General features: G+C 38.0%; 1 protein-coding gene and 1 pseudogene across 1 annotated transcript in view; one reads left to right on the forward strand and one right to left on the reverse strand.

Annotated features, from left to right (window-relative positions):
* Positions 1 to 21,612, reverse strand: part of LOC147571217 (EF-hand calcium-binding domain-containing protein 13-like) — a 78,225-nt gene that overhangs the window by 23,099 nt on the left and 33,514 nt on the right. The window contains exons 8-11 of the mRNA XM_086696523.1: positions 21,492 to 21,567; positions 20,184 to 20,255; positions 14,401 to 14,544; positions 10,618 to 10,722 (exon numbers count right to left, since the gene is read on the reverse strand). Coding sequence (XP_086552649.1) covers positions 10,618 to 10,722; positions 14,401 to 14,544; positions 20,184 to 20,255; positions 21,492 to 21,567 — 397 coding nt within the window. The remainder of the gene's footprint in view (positions 1 to 10,617; positions 10,723 to 14,400; positions 14,545 to 20,183; positions 20,256 to 21,491; positions 21,568 to 21,612) is intronic.
* Positions 8,348 to 8,474, forward strand: LOC147571218 (U4 spliceosomal RNA; annotated as a pseudogene).

Raw genomic sequence — 21,612 nt, forward strand, 5'->3', positions numbered from 1 at the left:
TCTATTGCTACAGAGATCAAGGGACTAAGGAACAGCCAGGAGGAGCTAAAAAATGCTATAAATAAGCTGCAAAATAAAAGGGAAACAACCACGGCTCGGATTGAAGAGGCAGAGGAGAGAATAGGTGCACTAGAAGATAAAATTATGGAAAAAGAGAGAGCTGAGAAAAAGATAAAAAAAATCCAGGAGTATGAGGAGAAAACTAGAGAACTAAGTGATGCACTAAAGAGAAATAATCTACGCATAATTGGTATTCCAGAGGAGGAAGAGAGAGGGAAAGGTGCTGAAGGTGTACTTGAAGAAATCATAGCTGAGAACTTCCCTGATCTGGGGAAGGAAAAGGGCATTGAAATCCAAGAGGCACAGAGAAGTCCCTTCAGACGTAACTTGAATCGATCTTCTACATGACATATCATCGTGAAACTGGCAAAATACAAGGATAAAGAGAAAATTCTGAAAGCAGCGAGGGATAAACGTGCTCTAACATATAGAGGGAGACCTATAAGACTCGTGACCGATCTCTCTTCTGAAACTTGGCAGGCCAGAAAGGAATGGCAGGAGATCTTCAATGTGATGAACAGAAAAAATATGCAGCCGAGAATCCTTTATCCAGCAAGTCTGTCATTTAGAATAGAAGGAGAGATAAAGGTCTTCCCAAACAAACAAAAACTGAAGGAATTCGTCACCACTAAACCACCCCTACAAGAGATCCTAAGGGGGATCCTGTGAGACAAAGTACCAGAGACATCGCTACAAGCATGAAACCTACAGACATCACAATGACTCTAAACCCATATCTTTCTATAATAAGACTGAATGTAAATGGACTAAATGCGCCAAAAGACATAGGGTATCAGAATGGATAAAAAAGCAAGACCCATCTATTTGCTTTCTACAAGAGACTCATTTGAGACCTGAGGACACCTTCAGATTGAGAGTGAGGGGATGGAGAAGTATTTATCATGCCACTGGAAGTCAAAAGAAAGCTGGAATAGCCATACTTATATCAGACAAACTAGACTTTAAATTAAAGGCTGGGGGCGCCTGGGTGGCACAGTCGGTTAAGCGTCCGACTTCAGCCAGGTCACGATCTCGCGGTCCGTGGGTTCGAGCCCCGCGTCGGGCTCTGGGCTGATGGCTCAGAGCCTGGAGCCTGTTTCCGATTCTGTGTCTCCCTCTCTCTCTGCCCCTCCCCCGTTCATGCTCTGTCTCTCTCTGTCCCAAAAATAAATAAAAAAAACGTTGAAAAAAAAAATTAAAAAAAAAAAAAAACAAAAAAAAAAAAGAAAAAAAATAAATTAAAGGCTGTAACAAGAGGGGCGCCTGGGTGGCGCAGTCGGTTAAGCGTCCGACTTCAGCCAGGTCACGATCTCGCGGTCCGGGAGTTCGAGCCCCGCGTCGGGCTCTGGGCTGACGGCTCAGAGCCTGGAGCCTGTTTCCGATTCTGTGTCTCCCTCTCTCTCTGCTCCTCCCCCGTTCATGCTCTGTCTCTCTCTGTCCCAAAAATAAATAAACGTTGAAAAAAAAAAATTAAAAAAAATAAATAAATAAAAAAATAAAGGCTGTAACAAGAGATGAAGAAGGGCATGATATAATAATTACAGGGTCTATCCATCAGGAAGAGCTAATAATTATAAATGTCTATGCGCCAAATATGGGAACCCCCAAATATATACAACAATTACTCACAAACATAAGCAACCTTATTGATAAGAATGTGGTAGTTGCAGGGGACTTTAACACCCCACTTACAGAAATGGACAGATCATCTAGACACACGGTCAATAAAGAAACAAGGGCCCTGAATGATACATTGGATCAGATGGACTTGACCAATATATTTAGAGCTCTGCATCCCAAAGCAACAGAATATACTTTCTTCTCGAGTGCACATGGAACATTCTCCAAGATAGATCACATACTGGGTCACAAAACAGCCCTTCATAAGTATACAAGAATTGAGATCATACCATGCATACTTTCAGACCACAATGCTATGAAGCTTGAAATCAACCACAGGAAAAAGTCTGGAAAACCTCCAAAAGCATGGAGGTTAAAGAACACCCTACTAAAGAATGTGTGGGTCAACCAGGCAATTAGAGAAGAAATTAAAAAATATATGGAAACAAGCGAAAATGAAAATACAACAATCCAAACGCTTTGGGACGCAGCGAAGGCAGTCCTGAGAGGAAAATACATTGGAATCCAGGCCTATCTCAAGAATTAAGAAAAATCCCAAATACAAAATCTAACAGCACACCTAAAGGAAATAGAAGCAGAACAGCAATGACAGCCTAAACCCAGAAGAAGAAGAGAAATAATAAAGATCAGAGCAGAAATAAACAATACAGAATCTAAAAAACTGTAGAGCAGATCAATGAACCAAGAGTTGGTTTTTTGAAAAAATAAACAAAATTGAGAAACTTCTAGCCAGGCTTCTCAAAAAGAAAAGGGAGAGGACCCAAACTGATAAAATCATGAATGAAAATGGAATTATTACAACCAATCCCTCAGAGATACAAGCAATTATCAGGGAATACTATGAAAAATTATATGCCAACAAACTGGACAACCTGGAAGAAATGGACAAATTCCTAAACACCCACACACTTCCAAAACTCAATCAGGAGGAAATAGAAAGCTTGAACAGACCCATAACCAGCGACGACATTGAATCAGTTATCAAAAATCTCCCAACAAATAAGAGTCCAGGACCAGATGGCTTCCCAGGGGAGTTCTACCAGACGTTTAAAGCAGAGATAATACCTATCCTTCTCAAGCTATTCCAAAAAATAGAAAGGGAAGGAAAACTTCCAGACTCATTCTATGAAGCCAGTATTACTTTGATTCCTAAACCAGACAGAGACCCAGTAATAAAAGAGAACTATAGGCCAATATCCCTGATGAATATGGATGCAAAAATTCTCAATAAGATACTAGCAAATTGAATTCAACAGCTTCTACAAAGAATTATTCTCCATGATCAAGTGGGATTCATTCCTGGCTGCAGGGCTGGTTCAACATTTGCAAATCAATCAATGTGATACATCACATTAATAAAAGAAAAGATAACAACCATATGATCCTGTCAATTGATGCAGAAAAGGCATTTGACAAAATTCAGCATCCTTTCCTAATAAAAACCCTCGAGAAAGTTGGGATAGAAGGAACATACTTAAACATCATCAAAGCTATTTATGACAAGCCCACAGCTAACATCATCCTCAATGGGGAAAAACTGAGAGCCTTTTCCCTGAGATCAGGAACACGACAGGGATGCCCACTCTCACCGCTGTTGTTTAACACAGTGTTGGAAGTTCTAGCATCAGCAATCAGACAACAAAAGGAAATCAAAGGCATCAAAATTGGCAAAGATGAAGTTAAGCTTTTACTTTTTGCAGAAGACATGTTATTATACATGGAAAATCCGATAGACTCCACCAAAAGTCTGCTAGAACTGATACATGAATTCAGCAAAGTTGCAGGATACAAAATCAATGTACAGAAATCAGTTGCATTCTTATATACTAATAATGAAGCAACAGAAAGACAAATAAAGAAACTGATCCCATTCACAATGGCACCAAGAAGCATAAAATACCTAGGGATAAATCTAACTAAAGATGTAAAAGATCTGTAAGCTGAAAATTATAGAAAGCTTATGAAGGAAATTGAAGAAGATATAAAGAAATGGAAAAACATCCCGTGCTCATGGATTGGAAGAATAAATATTGTCAAAATGTCAATACTACCCAAAGCTATCTACACATTCAATGCAATCCCAATCAAAATTGCACCAGCATTCTTCTCAAAACTAGAACAAGCAATCCTAAAATTCATATGGAACCACAAAAGGCCCCGAATAGCCAAAGTAATTTTGAAGAAGAAGACCAAAGCAGGAGGCATCACAATCCCAGACTTTAACCTCTACTACAAAGCTATAATCATCAAGACAGCATGGTATTGGCACAAAAACAGACACATAGACCAATGGAATAGAATAGAAACCCCAGAACTAGACCCACAAACGTATGGCCAACTCATCTTTGACAAAGCAGGAAAGAACATCCAATGGAAAAAAGACAGTCTCTTTAACAAATGGTGCTGGGAGAACTGGACAGCAACATGCAGAAGAATGAAACTAGACCACTTTCTCACACCATTCACAAAAATAAACTCAAAATGGATAAAGGACCTGAATGGGAGACAGGAAACCATCAAAACCCTAGAGGAGAAAGCAGGAAAAGACCTCTCTGACCTCAGTCGTAGCAATCTCTTACTCGACACATCCCCAAAGGCAAGGGAATTAAAAGCAAAAATGAACTACTGGGACCTTATGAAGACAAAAAGCTTCTGCACAGCATAGGAAACAACCAACAAAACTAAAAGGCAACCAACGGAATGGGAAAATATATTTGCAAATGACATATCATTTGGACAAAGGGCTAGTATCCAAAATCTATAAAGAGGTCACCAAACTCCACACCCGAAAAACAAATAACCCAGTGAAGAAATGGGCAGAAAACATGAATAGACACTTCTCTAAAGAAGACATCCGGGTGGCCAACAGGCACATGCAAAGATGCTCAACGTCACTCCTCATCAGGGAAATACAAATCAAAACCACACTCAGATATCACCTCACGCCAGTCAGAGTGGCCAAAATGAACAAATCAGGAAACTATAGATGCTGGAGAGGATGTGGGGAAACGGGAACCCTCTTGCACTGCTGGTGGGAATGCAAACTGGTGCAGCCACTCTGGAAAACAGTGTGGATGTTCCTCAAAAAATTAAAAATAGACCTACCCTATGACCCAGCAATAGCACCTGCTAGGAATTTACCCAAGGGATACAGGAGTACTGATGCATAGGGGCACTTGTACCCCAATGTTTATAGCAGCACTCTCAACAATAGCCAAATGATGGAAAGAGCCTAAATGTCCATCAACTGATGAATGGATAAAGAAATTGTGGTTTATATACACAATGGAATACTACGTGACAATGAGAAAAAATGAAATATGGCCTTTTGTAGCAACGTGGATGGAACTGGAGAGTGTGATGCTGAGTGAAATAAGCCATACAGAGAAAGACAGATACCATATGGTTTCACTCTTACGTGGATCCTAAGAAACTTAACAGAAACCCATGGGGGAGGGGAAGGAGAAAAAAAAAAAAAAAAAAAAAAAAAAAGAGGTTAGAGTGGGAGAGAGCCAAAGCCTAAGAGACTCTTAAAAACTGAGACCAAACTGAGGGTTGGTGGGGGGTGGGAGGGAGGGGAGGGTGGGTGATGGGTACTGAGGAGGGCACCTTTTGGGATGAGCACTGGGTGTTGTATGGAAACCAAGTTGACAATAAATTTCATATATTGAAAAAAAATAGTCATCTACAATTACCGTATTATTATCAGTGAGATTGCTTATGTTTGTGATTAATTTATAAATTTGGGTTCTACCAAGTTGGGGGCATAAACATTTACGATTGTTATCTCTTCTTGATGGATAGACCCCTTAATTATGACAATAATGCCCTTCTTTATCATTTGCTACCGTCTTTACTTTAAAATCTAGTTTGTCTGATAGAAGTATGGCTATTCCAGCTCTCTTTTGACTTCCAGTAGCATGATATATGGTTCTCCATCCCCTCACTTCCAATTTTCAGGTGTCCTCAGGTCTAAAATGAGTCTCTTGTAGACAGCATATAGATGGAACTTGGTTTTTTATCCGTTTTGATACCCTATGCCTTTTGAGTGAGGCATTTAGCCCATTTACATTCAGAGTTATGACTGAAAGATATGGATTTAGTGTCATTGTGTTATCTGTAGGTTTCATGATTGTGGCAATGTCTCTGGGCCTTTGTAGTCTTTGCAGCATTCCACTCACAGAGTGCCTGCAGGGTTGGTTTAGTGGTCATGAATTCCTTCAGTTTTTGTTTGTCTGGAAAAGCCTTGATCTCTCCTTTCGTTCTGAATGACAGCCTTGATGGATAAAGGATTCCTGGCTGCATATTTTTCCTATTCAGCACATTGAATATTTCCAGCTACTCCCTTGTGGCCTGCCAAGTTTCAGTGGACAGGTCTGCTACTACCCTTATGTGTCTGCCCTTGTAGGTTAAGGCCCATTTGTCCCTAGCTGCTTTCAGAATTCTCTCTTTATCTTTGTATTTTGCCAATTTCACTATGATATGCCTTGGGGCTGACCTGTTTCTGTTAATTCTGAAGGGATTTCTCTGTGCCTCCTGGACTTGGATGTCTGCTTCCTTCCCCAGATTAGGGAAGCTCTCAACTATAATTTGGTGAAATAAACCTTCTGCCCCTTTCTCTTTCTTCTCCTTCTGGAACTCCTATGATACAGATATTATTATATCTCATTGAATCACTTAGGTCTCTAATTCTCCCCTCATGGTCTAATATTTTCCTCTCTCTCTCTTTTTTAAGCTTCATCATTTTCCATAATGTTATCTTCTATTTCACTTATTCTTCCCTCTGCTCCTTCATCCTTGCTGTCTCTGCATCTAGTTTATTTTGCATCTCATTTACTGCATTTTTTAATTCATCATGACTATCTCTTGTGTCCTTGATCTCTGCAGCAATAGATTCTCTGCTGTCTTCTATAGTTTTTTTCAAGCCCAGCTCCTAGTCTTATGACGATTATTCCAAATTCTTGTTTAGATATATTGTTTATATCTGTTTTGAGCAATTTTTCTGGCTGTCATTTCTTCCTAGAATTTTTGAGAATTCTTCTGTCTAGTCATTTTGTCTAGTTTTCTGTCTTTTACGTGTTTTAATAGTTTGTTATGTGTCCTGCCCCTGTGAGTACTACTGTGTTAAAAAGGGGTCATATACTATCCAGGGCCTGACCCTTCAGGAGGTGTTTTTGGAGTGTGTCGCATGCTCTCTGTTGTTGTGACTCTGGTTGCTTTATACCCCTACTCGCACTGGTGGTGTGGACCTTCCACCAGGCGTGCTTCGATTTGTTCATTGAAGTAACCCTGGAAAAAACTAAAAAGGGGAGGGGGTGGAAGAAGCCTTATCCCATAGAAAGAGGGAAATGACAGGGGCAGGGAAAGAGGAAAAAAATTGAGCGGACAGAGAATCAGAGAAACTATACGGCTTAATCTAGAGGAAGAGATACAGAAGAGGTGTAAAATGCATAGATTAAAAATGCCTGCTTACACAACTTAACAACCAGAATAGAGAAGGGAAGGAAGAAGAAGGAGGAGAAAAGACAAGAAAAGAAAATAGGTATCACCAAAAATCAAATCAGAAAATGAGAAACTGCCGGACCGTTGTCCGAAGGTGCCCTGGAGCCAGCGGTTGTGCTGGTCTGGAGGAGGGACCCTCTGGTTGGGTAAGTGGCAATTCTCCCTCCAGCAGATATGCAGCTGCCAGGCATGGTGAGGCAGGGTTTGGTGTAAGCAGTCCAACCTCCCCTGGGGGCCTGCTGTCCTGTTCCCTGAAGCCCCACCATGTTGGTGATTGGAGGAAAATGGCATCATGGCAGTTTCTCCTCCCTAGACCAAACCACCCTGTTCAGGCAGCCCTCACAGCACAGCACAGGCACGAGCTGGTCAGTTTGTCCCGCTCCACAGTCTCCTGCACCTCCCAGGCGCTCAGCTGGGATTCAAACCCCAACATCTTAAAGGATCCCACTCCACACACCCGGTTCTGGGGTGGCACCACTCTGCCAAGCTGACACAGGGCCTCTCAAGATAGAATCTTAAGCAGGATCCATGCCCAGCACAGAGCCTGATGTGGGGCTCCATCTCACAACGCTGCGGTCACGACCTGAGCTAAAATCAAGAGTCGGACACTCAACTGACTGAACCAACCAGGCACCACTCTACCCGAGTTCTAATCTTAATTCTACCACATACTAGCTATGTGACTTCTTTAACCTCTGTGCCGTGGTTTTCCCATCCATAAAATAAAAATAATAGAGTTGATGTGAGAATTAAATGAGTTAATAAATAAAACATTTAAAACAGTACTGGCACACAGTAAACCCTCAATAAATGTGAGTAAGATAATAAGTATTATTGTTATTACTTGGTACAGACAAGTCTAGAATTATAATTGAGATGCCTACTTAAAACCAGGGCCTGGGTGGCTCAGTCAGTTAAGCGTCGACTTCAACTCAGGTCACGATCTCTCAGTTTGTGAGTTCGAGTCCCCCATTGGGCTCTGTGCTGACAGCTCAGAACCTGGAGCCTCTTTCGGATTGTGTGTCTCCCTCTCTCTCTGCCTATCCGCTGCTCGCACTTTGTCCCTTGCTCTCTCAAAAATAAACAAACATTAAAAAAAATCTTAATACAAAACAAACAAACAAACAAACAAAAGACAGGGCCCAGCTTTGCACAGTGGCAGTATCATAGCCAATGAGGTTTATCCGAGGCGCGATTATTGCTAATTGAAAACTTTTCCCAAAAAAGACAGGGCCCCGGAAAATCTTTCCATCTGAAAATTATTAATAAAAACACTTTAGTCACCTTTTTAGGAATTCAAGAAGAAAGGCTGTTCTCTGCCAGAGGTATGGATAGAAGGAATAAAATCTCCAATGATAACCTAAATCCCAAGGCCATCATGTGTGAGTGTCAGGTTCCAAATCAATTTATACAATACGTAAATCTCAAAGAATTAATATAAAACGGTCACCAGCTAATATCTTTATGGAAAAAAACTAAATTGGATCCCAATTTCACTCTAAACATAAAAATCAATTTCAGGTGAATTAAAGACTTAACTATGAAAAAGAAAAACTTAAGAACTTTTAGGAGAAAATATTGGGAAATACCTTAACGTCCTCAAAATAGTGACAGGCTTCTATTTTCCTTATAAAGGCTAAGTTATCTGCTAAATGTGAGAAGGGCTAAGGTTGGAGTAGGAATGGAAGTTTGAGAGAATGGAGATTGTTAATTAGTTATTTCAGAGAGTAAAAGAATAAACTAACTGGGAGAGGGTGGGAATCACATAATTCCTAGGTAGTGCTGAGGGCCACCAGACACTGATGGTCAAGATTTCAAAGTGTTCAATCTGCTGAGCTATATGATTTTCTCTAGAAATGATGTCAGCCACGAGGAGAAGCCAGGGTTGGGAGTTTTGTCAGACAGGTGCAACCAAAGGGCACTTTAGGGTACTGAAGACTTTAGGGTATTCGAGGTACACAGACCAGAGATTTTCAAGTGGATAAGGAAGAAAAGTGAAAACAGGGAGACTGGTGGGTAAGGACGAAGTTGAGGGATAAATGGATGGAAGGTCCCAATGAGGTATACAGAACCAATAAGCTGTCTGGTGAAGAAATGAGCAGCCAGATGAAGAAAAAAGGAAAGCAGTGAATATAAATGTGCAATATTTAACAACAAGAAAGGAAATTTAACTCTAGATACGAGTAAGATAATATACTATACAACTCTGTGCTAATAAAACTTTTTAACTCAGAGTGCCTGGGTGGATCAGTTGGTTAAGCATCCTACTTCGGCTTGGGTCATGACCTCGCTGTTTGTGAGTTCGAGCCCCACGTCGGGCTCTGTGCTGACAGCTCGGAGCCTAGAGTCTGCTTAGATTCTGTGTTTCTGTCTCTTTCTGCCCCTCCCCGGCTCGTGCTCTCTCTCTCTCTGTCTCTCAAAAATAATAAAAATGTTTAAAAACAAAAACAAAAACTTTTTATTTCCATGAAACTAAAATTCCTAGGATAAATGAAGTGACTAACCATGCAAATAATCTCTTCATCCAATTAATCTATTATGTTCCACCTTGTATAGAAAGCAAATTAAATTGATTTCTAGTGTAAGGTAAAATAACTGTTACTTAAAATGCACTATTACCCAATAGCTAAGCACAAAATAACAAAATGCTACTTTTAGCTTCAATTTCTAAACTAACTTCACTCCATTTAAAATATACATATAGGACCTTATATTTCTTTACAGTGAGCTTCTGAGTGGCCAAGACTGTCTTTCTCATCTTAACAGCTCATCAGCTTAACAGAAAGCATATATAACAATGGCTCAGTAAATATTACTGAATAAATTGGAAGATGGAAAAAAATATATAAACAAATGAAAGAGGAAATTTTGCATGTGAGTACCCAGCGCTAGTCACTAGATGGCATCACTTCCCCAAATTGGGAAGACATTTTACATCTTCCAAAAAGGAATTTTATATACACGGTTCTAGCTCTTTACAGTAAGTGTGAGGATAAACAGTAAGCTCGTAAAAACTTTCAATTCATTTGCACGTGGAAGTGCTCGAGATTTAGAAATCATGAACAGAGAAGATTGAAACCAAACATCAGCAGTAAGCCAGGCATCTGTTTGGCTGACGACCTACAGGATGACTGCCTCTTTTAGTCTACTACACTCTTCTAAAGTTTGTCACACCAGTTGGTCCACTAAAAGCACAACATATGTTGGGGTGGGTGGCTCAGTCGGGTAAGTGTGTCCAACTCTTGAGTTCCGCTCAGGTCACGATCTCATGGTTTGTGAGATCGAGCTGTGCACTGGGCTCTGTACTGACAGTGTGGAGTCTTCTTGGGATTCTCTCTCTCTCCCTTTCTCTCTCTCTGCCCTGCCCCTGCTCTTTCTCTGTCTCTCAAAATAAATAAATAAACTTGAAAAAGTAAATGAAAGCACAAAATGTGATGTTCTTACATAATTTTTCAGAGAAGCGTTCCGTATTGGTCATCATTGTATCAATGAAACCTTTAAAATTCACTTTTTTCGTTTCTAAGGAGAAAAGAATATTTTCTTCAATATCTTCAAATGTTAATTATGACAACTATTGAATTATGTAAAATAAATTATAGGGAGATAACATGATTATAGCCATCAGCTAATACCACTCAAAATATACGGTTCTAAGAGGAAAAAGCAATTCAACACACAAGGAGAAAGTAAAACTGAAAAATGCCAGGAAAGTTAATCAAAATCCTTCTAGTTACAAGCGCACAACATTTGTAATTTTAACTTACATTATCTTGTCTTGGCCTGACAACAACTCAAAGATATGTCGGTAAAGGATTAGTGTATTGTTTTATACATTTTAAAAAATACTTAGACATGATATCATGATTTTTTTTCCCCAGGTCACAAAAGGAAATACGAGATCAGAGATTAGAAGTGAGTTTTCTTGACCTCTGGTTTCTCCCACCTCAGGCTACCATTCACATTGTTATCTTTATTCCAGTATACTTTTGAAACTATTAAACGTTTTAATAGTCATTCTATACTTAGAAAATGTCTTTCCTTGATTATATATAATATCCCAATATTAGAATGGATAAAGATGTCTAAGAATTTTCTAAGGCCGCATATACAGGTTTTATATAAATAGGATGAGCTTTTGATAACACTACTCCTTTGTTTATCCCACTAAAAACATCAAATTCCAATTCTAATCTATAAAAGATAAGGCACAGCCTATTGCCTATTTCCAAGATAAAGAATCTTTGAGAAGTTTACTTTAAGGAGCACCAAATTACTTTGTATTCTTAACCAAATATTTAAAGACTTGAAAAAAATGAGACTTTGAAAAATCCTAGGGGAATGTTAGAGTTAATGAAGATTTACATCCACTAACAGGAACATATAACTTTCTAAAGCAATAGATTCCCTATTTTTGATAATGTCTATTTGATACACAAATGTTTTAGCTGAACCACTGAACCCGCCTCCCATTTGAAGAACATTATTGTTTTAACGACAAAATTACTTTTTATTTTTATTATTTTTTTAATATAGTTTATTGTCAAATTGGTTTCCATACAACACCCAGTACTCATCCCAACAAGTGCCCTCCTCAATGCCCATCAGCCACTTTCCCCTCTCCCCCACCCCCATCAACCCTCAGTTTGTTCTCAGTATTTAAGAGTCCCTTATGGTTTGCCTCACTCCCTCTCCGTAACGTTTTTCCCCCTTCCTCTCCCTCACAGTTGAAGAACATTATTAACACCACTGCATCTGCTTCTGTGCTTCCCCCATTCTATTCTACTGCTTCTTTACAGAGAGAACATTGCTGAATTTTTTAAAATTAACCAAGGTCTTGCTTTTTTACATATAATTTTACACAGGATAAACAAAATATTCCTTAATTTTGTTTTACAGCTCTATAAAAATTATCACACTATAGCAATCTAGACTTGCTTTTTTCATTCAATATTATATTTCCAAGAACCATCCATATAGTATATTGCTATAGTTCATTTTCACTAATGTACACATTATCAGTATTTCATCATGCATCAGTGGTAAATACCACAATTTATTTATACATTCTATCACCGATCATGTTGTTTCTTTTTGTTCATTCTTTCCTTCCTTCCTTCCTTTTCCTTCCTTCCTTCCTTCCTTCCTTTTCCTTCCTTCCTTCCTTCCTTCCTTCCTTCCTTCCATCCTTCCTTCCTTCCTTCCTTCCTTCCTTCTTCTATTAAGATCAGAGCTGCTATGAGCATTTTTAACATGTCTCCTTGCACATCAGTGCAGAGATTTTCTGGGATGTATCACTAAAAAATGGATTTTCTAAGCCATGAAGTATGAAAACCTTACAGAATACTACATAATGTTTTTCAAAGTTCTTTTACCACTTTTGCCTTATTTACCAACAATTAAATTAACAGACCTTAATTTTTGCCAATTTGGTCAGCATCAAAAGGTATTTCATTGTGACCTAAATTCTGCATTTCCCTGATTACTATGATGTATAAAAAGACTTCATATGATTATTAGCAACTTACGTTGCTTCATCTGGCAATGGCTGTTCTTGTAATTTGGCCATTTTTCTCTTGGGTTGTTAATTTATAGGGGTTTCCTATTTATTCTCCACAATGATCTTTCGCTGTTATGAGTGTTACAGATAATCTTTACTCTGGAATGCCTGGGTGGCCCAGTCGGCTAAGCATCCAACTTTGGCTCAGGTCATGATCTCGCAATTCATGAGTTCAAGCCCCGCTTAGGACTCTGTGCTGACAGCTGGGAGCCTGGAGCCTGCTTCAGATTCTGTCTCCCTCTCTCTCTGCTCCTCCCCCACTCATACTCTGCACCTCTCTCTCTCTCAAAAATAAATAAACATTAAAAAAATTTTTTTTAATAATAATCTTTGCTCCATTTGTGGCTTGTATTTTCATTCTGTTTGTATTACCTTTTAATAAAGAGAAGTTCTTATTTTTAATGTAGTCAAATGTATAAATCTTTTCTGGTTAGTGATTTTGTATCTTAAAAATAATTCCTTGTAACTCCAAGTCAGAAAATTTTTCTTCTTTCTCTAACGAGAATTTTAGTGTTCGTATCTGGAAAGCATTACTGAATATGATACATAGGTAGGGATCCAATTCTATTTTTTACATTTGAATAATTAATTATTCCAGCACCATTTATTAACTGGTGCTTCCCCTCCCCCCCAGTAATCTGCCACCTCATTATATATGTTTCCTTATATGTGTGTAGATATATTTGGAAGTTACTTATCCTGTCCTATCAATTTCTCTATCCCTGTGCCATTTTCACACTGTTTTACTTACTGTAACTTTATAATGAGTCTTAATATCCAGGGTAGCAAGATCCCTCCAACACCACTCACACACCCTATCCACGTTTTTCTTCCTCAAGAGTGTTTTAGCTACTCTTGATCTTTGTTTATGCATACCAATATTAGAATTAATTCATCAAAAAGTCAGGGTTTTATTAGAATTGCTTTAGATAAGTAAACTAATTATGAGAATTGGCAGACTTGGGGGTCTCTGAGTCCATTAATATGGGATATATTCCAATTTATTTAGGTATTCTATAATGTCTTTTAACAAAGTCTTATCATTTTCTCACGTAAGGCACATAACTTACATTTGTTCTATTCCTTTTTTGCTTTTCATTATGGAAAAATGTTAATACACGCAAAAGAAGAAATATATTGTAATAAAAGTTCACATACTCTTCCTGTACTCTTCACATACTCTTCATGGCCATTCTTATTTCATCTATAGCCCCACACACTTGTCTATCTCACAACCACCCTTTCTCTTTAGAAAAGATGCTGCTAAGTTATAAGGGTATAGATACTCAAAACTAGTACCTTCCTTATGAATTATAGGCTTTGGCATAATAAAGAGTCGTTTGTCCCATTTAACGACTTTTGTCCTGACCTCTTCCTTGTCAGAAAGCAAAACCATAAACTCTACTTTCTTTTTGTTTGTACTTTTGCCTGTAGGAAAAAAGTGTCTGGAAAGACTGTTAATACTGGATATTTCTGGATCATGGGATTTTGTATGTTTTGTTGTACTTTTGAGCATTTTTCTGTATTGACTTCATTTTAATGGACTTTTTTCTAATCAAAAAAATAAAGTCATTATTCTGAGGGAAAAAAAATCGCAAAGTGACCATCTTTTCACATGTGTCAACCCAGTTTTCACTTACTGTCAGCTTCAGTCAACTCTGCGATCTTCTCAAATTCTGGCTTAGAAAGGTAACCTCCAAAATGCTGAAGACAAGTATTCATATCCTCATAATCAATATTTTCATCTTTAATTTTATCAATGGCTTTAATGACATCAGTCAACACTGAAAATAAAGCAGTATGCTAATGAGTATTAAATATAAGTCAAAAAGAAAACACCAATAGTAAGATGAATTTTAGTTCTAACACTAAATAAACAAGCATAGAAAATAACTTCAGAAATGTTATATGTGAAAAGAATTACCAGATCTTTAATACTGAAAACCAACAAAGTACAAAATGAGAGCCAAAAATATATTCTACTTTGCTATCATCTCTGTATCGAAGGAAGTGCCAATTTAATTGCAATTTAAGTGCATAGGAACAAAAATATTATACAATTTCCCCATTTAATTTTCTAACAATTTAAACTTTCTTAGTAGTCTGTTTCTCGGTAGCAGATACAGAAATAAGTAGAAAACTTTCAGTCCTGAATAATGAATTGGGGTAAGGTTTTGTAGCAATACATGGCTCAGTCCCTGGTTAATCTTTTATCTTCTGTATACATAAATATTATCACTTGGAAATAACTATCCCACATGTCTTTTTATGATACTTTGGAATATATGCTTCACAAATTTGGGCAGTATTCCCTCCATTAAATTTAAACAAATTTTTACTGCAATGAAAGCTTTAATGTTTATTTTTGAGAGAGAGAGAAAGGCACAGCATGAGTCGGGGAGGGGCAGAGAGAGAGGGAGACACAGAATCTGAAGCAGGCTCCAGGCTGTCAACACAGAGCCAGACATGGGGCTCAAACTCAGGAACGGCGAGATCATGACCTGAGCCAAAGTGGACCCTCAATCAACTGAGCCACCCAGGTGCCTACGCAATAAAATTTTCTTAAAATAACTTACAAACACATAGAATTATTAAGGGGGTCGACAGGTATGCATGCGGGTGTGTTTTTGTGTCAATTTTGGAACAAACTAAACTCAAATAGATTTTCTCTAATAGAAGATCAGGATAGGTAAAGCGAGGAAGCTGGGCAGTGGAGGGCATTAAAGCCATTATCAGGAGTTAATCGACTTTAGGCAGTCACTGGACGTCATTATGGATTACTAAACAAAGAAATGATCAAAATGATGTCTGAATTAGATGATTCTTAAAATGATTCTTAAAAAGGTAATTTTTATGTATAAATATGTAGAACAAGATATATGATACTATCTTGTGAAAGGACTTTTTAGAAGAAAAAAATTCTCACTTAAAAGTAAATAGCTGATGGGGCACCTGGGTGGCTCAGTTGGTTGGGCACCTGACATCAGCTCAGGTCACGATCTCATGACTCATGGGTTTAAGCTCTGTGTTGAGCACTGTGCTGACAGCGCAGAGCCTGAAACCTTCAGATTCTGTCTCCGTCTCTCTCTGCCCCTCTCCCACTCTCGTTCTCTGTCTCTCTCTCTCAAATAGAAATAAACATTAAATTTTTTTTTTTTTAAAGTAAACAGCTTGTGAGTGATGTCAGTAAGATGGTTAAGTAGGACGCCCTGGACCCTTCTTCTCCCCACAAACACACTGATTCAGCAGAAATTAAAAAATAAATTCCTTTTGTGATAAATTAGAAACTAACTGACAGGCTCTTGTATCCCAGGAGAATGCAAAACAAGACGTACTGAAGCTGGTACAGACATTTGGGACACCCTCCCACAAGTGCTGCCTCCAATGCAGCACCATATGATCCAAAAAAAAAAAAGACTCTAGCTCCCAGCTTCACCCAAGGGGAAGAAGAGTTTGGTCCACATATCCAGAAATTCAGCTTTTCCAAAATGCCTCCCCAGAAGATTGGCTTCTGTTTTGCCAGCCTTGGAGCTCTGATGGGTCTAGCACAGTCTAGTATTTGGGGTAGAATAAAGCGATGGCTTGGGCTGGTAGAAGGCAGTGATCCTCCCCTCTGTTCAGCACAGGATGAGATTAAAATTCCCAGCTCTTAGTTTCCTCCTGGAGAGGTAAAGAGTTTATCCAGCACGTCAACTTTTTCAGGGCGTCCCAAAGAACCATCAGCTTATCTCGTCAGTCCTAGAGCCTGGGGAAGGAAAAAGGTGGTAGAGGCCTAGGGCCTATCAGGCTGGGCCGATGGGTGGGGGTCTTCTCCTGTATAGGGACAGTATGTGAGGACTGGGACAGCTGCCTGCTTTTTCTCTTGCACAAACACCAACACAGAAAGTCCAAATGGAAATTTAATGACTAAAAAATATGATGACTGAAATTAAAAGTTCAGTGGATGGACTCAACAGCTGAAAGGAGGAGAGAAAGGTAAGAATCAATGAATTGACAGCAACTGAAATCATCCGATGAACAACACTGAGAAAATAAACTGAAGAAAAAACGAACAGTTCCAGAGACCTGTAGGAATATAAAAATGATCTAACATTTGTGTCCATCAGAGTCCCAGAAGAAGAGAAAGAGACTTAAAAAGGCACTCAAAGAAATAATGCCTGCACACTTCCCAAATTTTTATCAAGAGACATTAACCTACAGATCCAAGACAAAAGTGGACCTCAAACAGGATAAATCCAAAGAAATCCATGTCAAGATCCATCATAATTAAACTTCTGAAAACTAAAGACAAGGGAACATTTTGAAAGCAGCCTAAGAAAAACACTTTAGGGAAAGAAAACCAATTTGAATGACAGGATTTCCAGCAGAAACCATGGAAGCCAGAAATAAGTGACACAATATTTTTCAAGTGCTGAACGTAAAGAACTATCAACGTAAAATCCCATATTCAGAAAAACTATTCTTGAGGAAGGAAGAGGAAATCAAGATGTTCTCAGATGAGAGGAAACTAAAAGAATTGGTTGTCAGTAGACCTAAGAATGGATAAAGGAAGTTCTTAAACAGAAAACAAAGGATAAAACAAAAAAAACTCTGGAATATCAAGAAGGAAAAAAGAAAATGGTAAGTCAAAATATGGGTAAATATAGTAGGCTTTCCTTCTCTTGAATTTTTTAATCAAGTCTGATGGTTGAAGTAAAAGTAATACCACCTGATGTGGTTTTAAATATATGTAAGGAAATATTTAAGATAATTATATCATAAAGGAAGGAGGGAGGGATGTATATGGAGATAAGGCTTCTGTATTTCACTTGAACTGGCAAAATGATGACACCAATAGAGTGTGATAAGTTATGTATATATACCTGAAGCAACAACTTTAAAAGGTATACAGAGAGATATACTCCGAAACACTATAGATGAATCAAAATGGAATTCTAAATGCGGGCCAAAGATTTGAATATCTATTTCACCAAAGATATATGAACAGCTGGGAAGCATGTGCAAATAAATTTGACATTATCAGTCATTAGGGAAATGCAAAATTAGAACCATAATGAAATTCCGCTACACAATTATTATAATGATTATAAACAAAAAGATAATACCTACATGTGGCGGATAGGAAGAAACCAGAATCCTTACACATTGCTGGTGAGAATGAAAATGGTAGAGCCACTTTGGAAAACAGTTTGGTAATTTCTTTAAAAGTAAAACATAAATTTACCATACACACTAGCAATTATTCTCCTAGGAATCTACCCAAAAGACATGGAAACATGTCCACAGAAAGACTGCAATGCAAATGTTAATTTCAACATTATGCATACCAGTCCCAAACTGCAAATAAGCAAATGTCATAAGCTGGTGAACCATCAACAAAAGGGAACATACCTATAAAATGTAATATGGACTTATTTAACCATACAAAGGAACAAACCACTGATACATACGACAACATGAATTAGCCTCAAAAAAGTGAAGTCAGGCACAAAAGACCACATGTTTTATGATTTCATTTATATTGAATGTTAAAAAAAAAAAAAAAAAGGCAACTTTATGGAAACAGAAAGCAAATCAGTGGTCGCCTGGGAATGGAGGTAGAGATTAACGGTAAATGGGCACAAGAGAATTTTAGGAGTGAAGGAAATGTTACAGACCTGGATTGTGTCCACTTCTGATTATATATCCCAAAGAATTGAAAGCAGGGGCTCAAAGAGGTATTTGCATACCCACATTCACAGCAGCACTACTCACAATTGCCAAGAGGGTGTCTATTAACGGGTGAATGGACAAACAGAATGTGGCATATACATGCAATGTGATATTAGCACGAAAAGGAAAGAAAAATCTGACACGTGCTACAACATGGATGAATCCTGAGGGCATTATGATAAGTGAAATAAGCCATTCATTCATAAAGACAAATACTATATGATTCCAGTCAAGTATCTGGAGTAGGCAAATTCACAGAAACAGGAAGTAGAATGATGGTCGTCAGAAGCTGGAGAGGCACAGATGGGTAGTTGTTGTTCACTGGGTATAGAGTTTCAGTGTTGCAAGGTGAAAAAGTTCTAGAGATTCGTTGTACAGCCGTGTGAATATACTTAACCCTAATGTTCTTGAACTGTACAGTTACAAATGGTTAAGATGGCAAATTTTATGTTACGTGTCAGATACCACCATTAAAAATAAATTTTAGGGGCACCTGGCTGGCTCAGTCCAAAGAGCATGAGACAATTGATCTTGGGGTTGTGAGTCTGAGCCCCATGTGGGGTGTAGAGATTATTTAAATAAATAAAACGTTAAAATAAAATAAATTTTAAAAACAGTATAATGGGGGAAATGGGAGGGAGGAGTCGGCTACAACCAAGACACTACTTCACAAAACAGCAATGAAACGGTGACTGAGTTCGTGAATGAATGATTACAAGGTAAAGCACTCAAGAAATTTGCTAATAGTGTCTTTAAGAACACCACTTAAGCAATTCATGACAAATTATAATGTAGCTTTTTTTTTAAGTTTATTTATTTTGAGAGAGAGAGAGCACACAGGGTAGGGGCGGAGAGAGAAAGAGAGAATCCCAAGCAGGCCCTGTGTTGTCCACAAGAAGTCCAACACAGGGCTTGAACTCACAAACTGTGAGATCATGACCGGAGCCGAAACCAAGAGTCGGACACTTAACTGACTGAGCCACCTAGGCGCCACAATAATGTAGTTTTTAACATGAGACTTCATGTAAGTATGAGAGAAAAAATCTCTTCCTTTGGATTAATTTTTCTCTATCTGAGAAATCCTTTGGGAAGACACAAAAAGCTTATCTTTCCTTTTCAGCATATGAATAAACAAAAGGAAATAAAAACACCAAGGCTTAGTATCTTTCATTTCTCATGTTAATCTTGCTGAAAAATATTTAATTATTTGCATAAAAACCCAAAATCATTGCAAGCAAAAATTTTTAACAAACTGATTGTGGTGTTGATTGTATGACTCTATACATTTCATGAAAATTAGTGCGTGAGTGAGTTTTATGTATGTAAATTATAGCTTAATACAATTTTTTTTAGAAATGTTCTAAAACAAGGGAAACACAACCAGTATTTCATTCAAACAAGTTCCTTATAAAAAAATTAAAAATCAAATCACCCATCCATTGCTAAAAATGGGGCTAATCCCCTATTGGAATTCCTCATTACCTTACTCTACATTTGTGTAGTACTTTACAGTTTTTAAAATCCATCTAACAATTCTGTGAGGGAAGCAAGTTAGCTATCACTACCCTAATACATCAAGTTTTCATGGCTTGCCTGAGAATTTCAGAACTATTAAGTACCTACCCAAAAAGCAAACTCGGTTCAGTTGAACCTCTTTTCAACCTAACCACTTCTTTCCTCCAAATCATTTTAAAATAAATTTCCTACCTACCATCACATTCAGGGAGACTTTGCTCCTTGGAGAGAGCGCTCATAAAGTCATCTAACTTCACCATTCCATTTCCTGTAAAATAAAGACTTTAGATCATGCATTCTTTATATTTTTGCATAAAAGGTAAATTCATAGTTTCATACAACTATGAAAAAAAACTACTTCTTCACTTCATCGTAATTCTATTTCTCCTTTCATATCCTGTCTCTGAATTAGGTCAGTTCGTTTCATTTTGATAATTACTCAATAATTTTTAAACACCTATTATAAAGTGCAATGGACTGAGCTAGGTCCTCAATTTTTGATAGATATAGGAAAAAGGAAAGGTGACCATATAGATGGACCATGAGAAACTTAAGGAGTCTATTTCATACCATCATGAAAACCCAGTCAAAATGCTATCCATTAAGACACCTTGACAATACTGACCAATCCTGACAGACCCAAGTGTCCCCATTACTATCAGCTGATCCAATTAACTACCTATTTTTAGATATACACCCTCCACAGTGATCCTACCAATCCTGATAAGCAACATGAAAGGGCTCAATAATTTTAGTAGCACCTACCTACACCTTAGATTTTTTTTTTTTTTTTAATCTTCTTTCCCATTTGCCTTAGCTAAGAAATTTTGCTCAGGTTCTAAGAATTCATTTCTAATATATTCCCAAGTCAGTCTTTCCCCAAAATGTTGCCTCTGCCCTCTCCTCAGCTGAACTTCTGTTGTGGATGGTTCTTACTTAATGATAAAACAACTTCTCCAATACAAAAGCTCTTCCTGGAAACTTAAAATCTGCCTTGAACTTAGGCTGGTGACTGGGATATGCTATTTAACATCTAGATGCTAATCATCTGCCTTGATTGGTTAAGTATCATTAGCCCTAAATTCCTAGTTGTAGCACTTCCTTACCATTTTGGAATCTCCAGTTATTTCTTCTTGGATGCTTAGGCTATTTGCTCAGAGATTTTTGTACCCCTTGGATTTTGTGCTCTTATTGCCTGAACCTCCCCACAACTGGGTCAGCCTTTCCAGTACCTGTCCCATACGGGAAGGCATAGCTAGGGATAGTGATAGAGTGTTACATAACAATTCTGAGCTATAAAAGGACTAGTCCCTCCAAACCAATCCATTAGGGCAGATTTTCCAGGAATTTTTTTTCCACTTTCCATTTTTATATCTGTTCTTTTAGAATCTTCTTTAGCATGGCCCATTCTGTTCCATTCCTAGTTGAGAACTTACTCCATCATTTAATACTATCCCATAAAAGTATCTAATTTTTTCAAAAAGTTTGGTATTATCAGTCTCACCATTTTGAGCAGTCTTTGCCACAATCTCCTTGAACTCTTTGTCTGATAAAGTAACTCCCATTGAAGGCAAAATGGACTGAAGTTCTTCTTTTTTTAAATTTTTTTTTTCAACGTTTATTTA

The sequence above is a fragment of the Puma concolor genome, unplaced genomic scaffold (genome assembly GCF_028749965.1).
Source record: "Puma concolor isolate L17-30 unplaced genomic scaffold, mPumCon1.1.hap2 unalloc_scaffold_39, whole genome shotgun sequence".
NCBI classification, from domain to species: domain Eukaryota; kingdom Metazoa; phylum Chordata; class Mammalia; order Carnivora; family Felidae; genus Puma; species Puma concolor.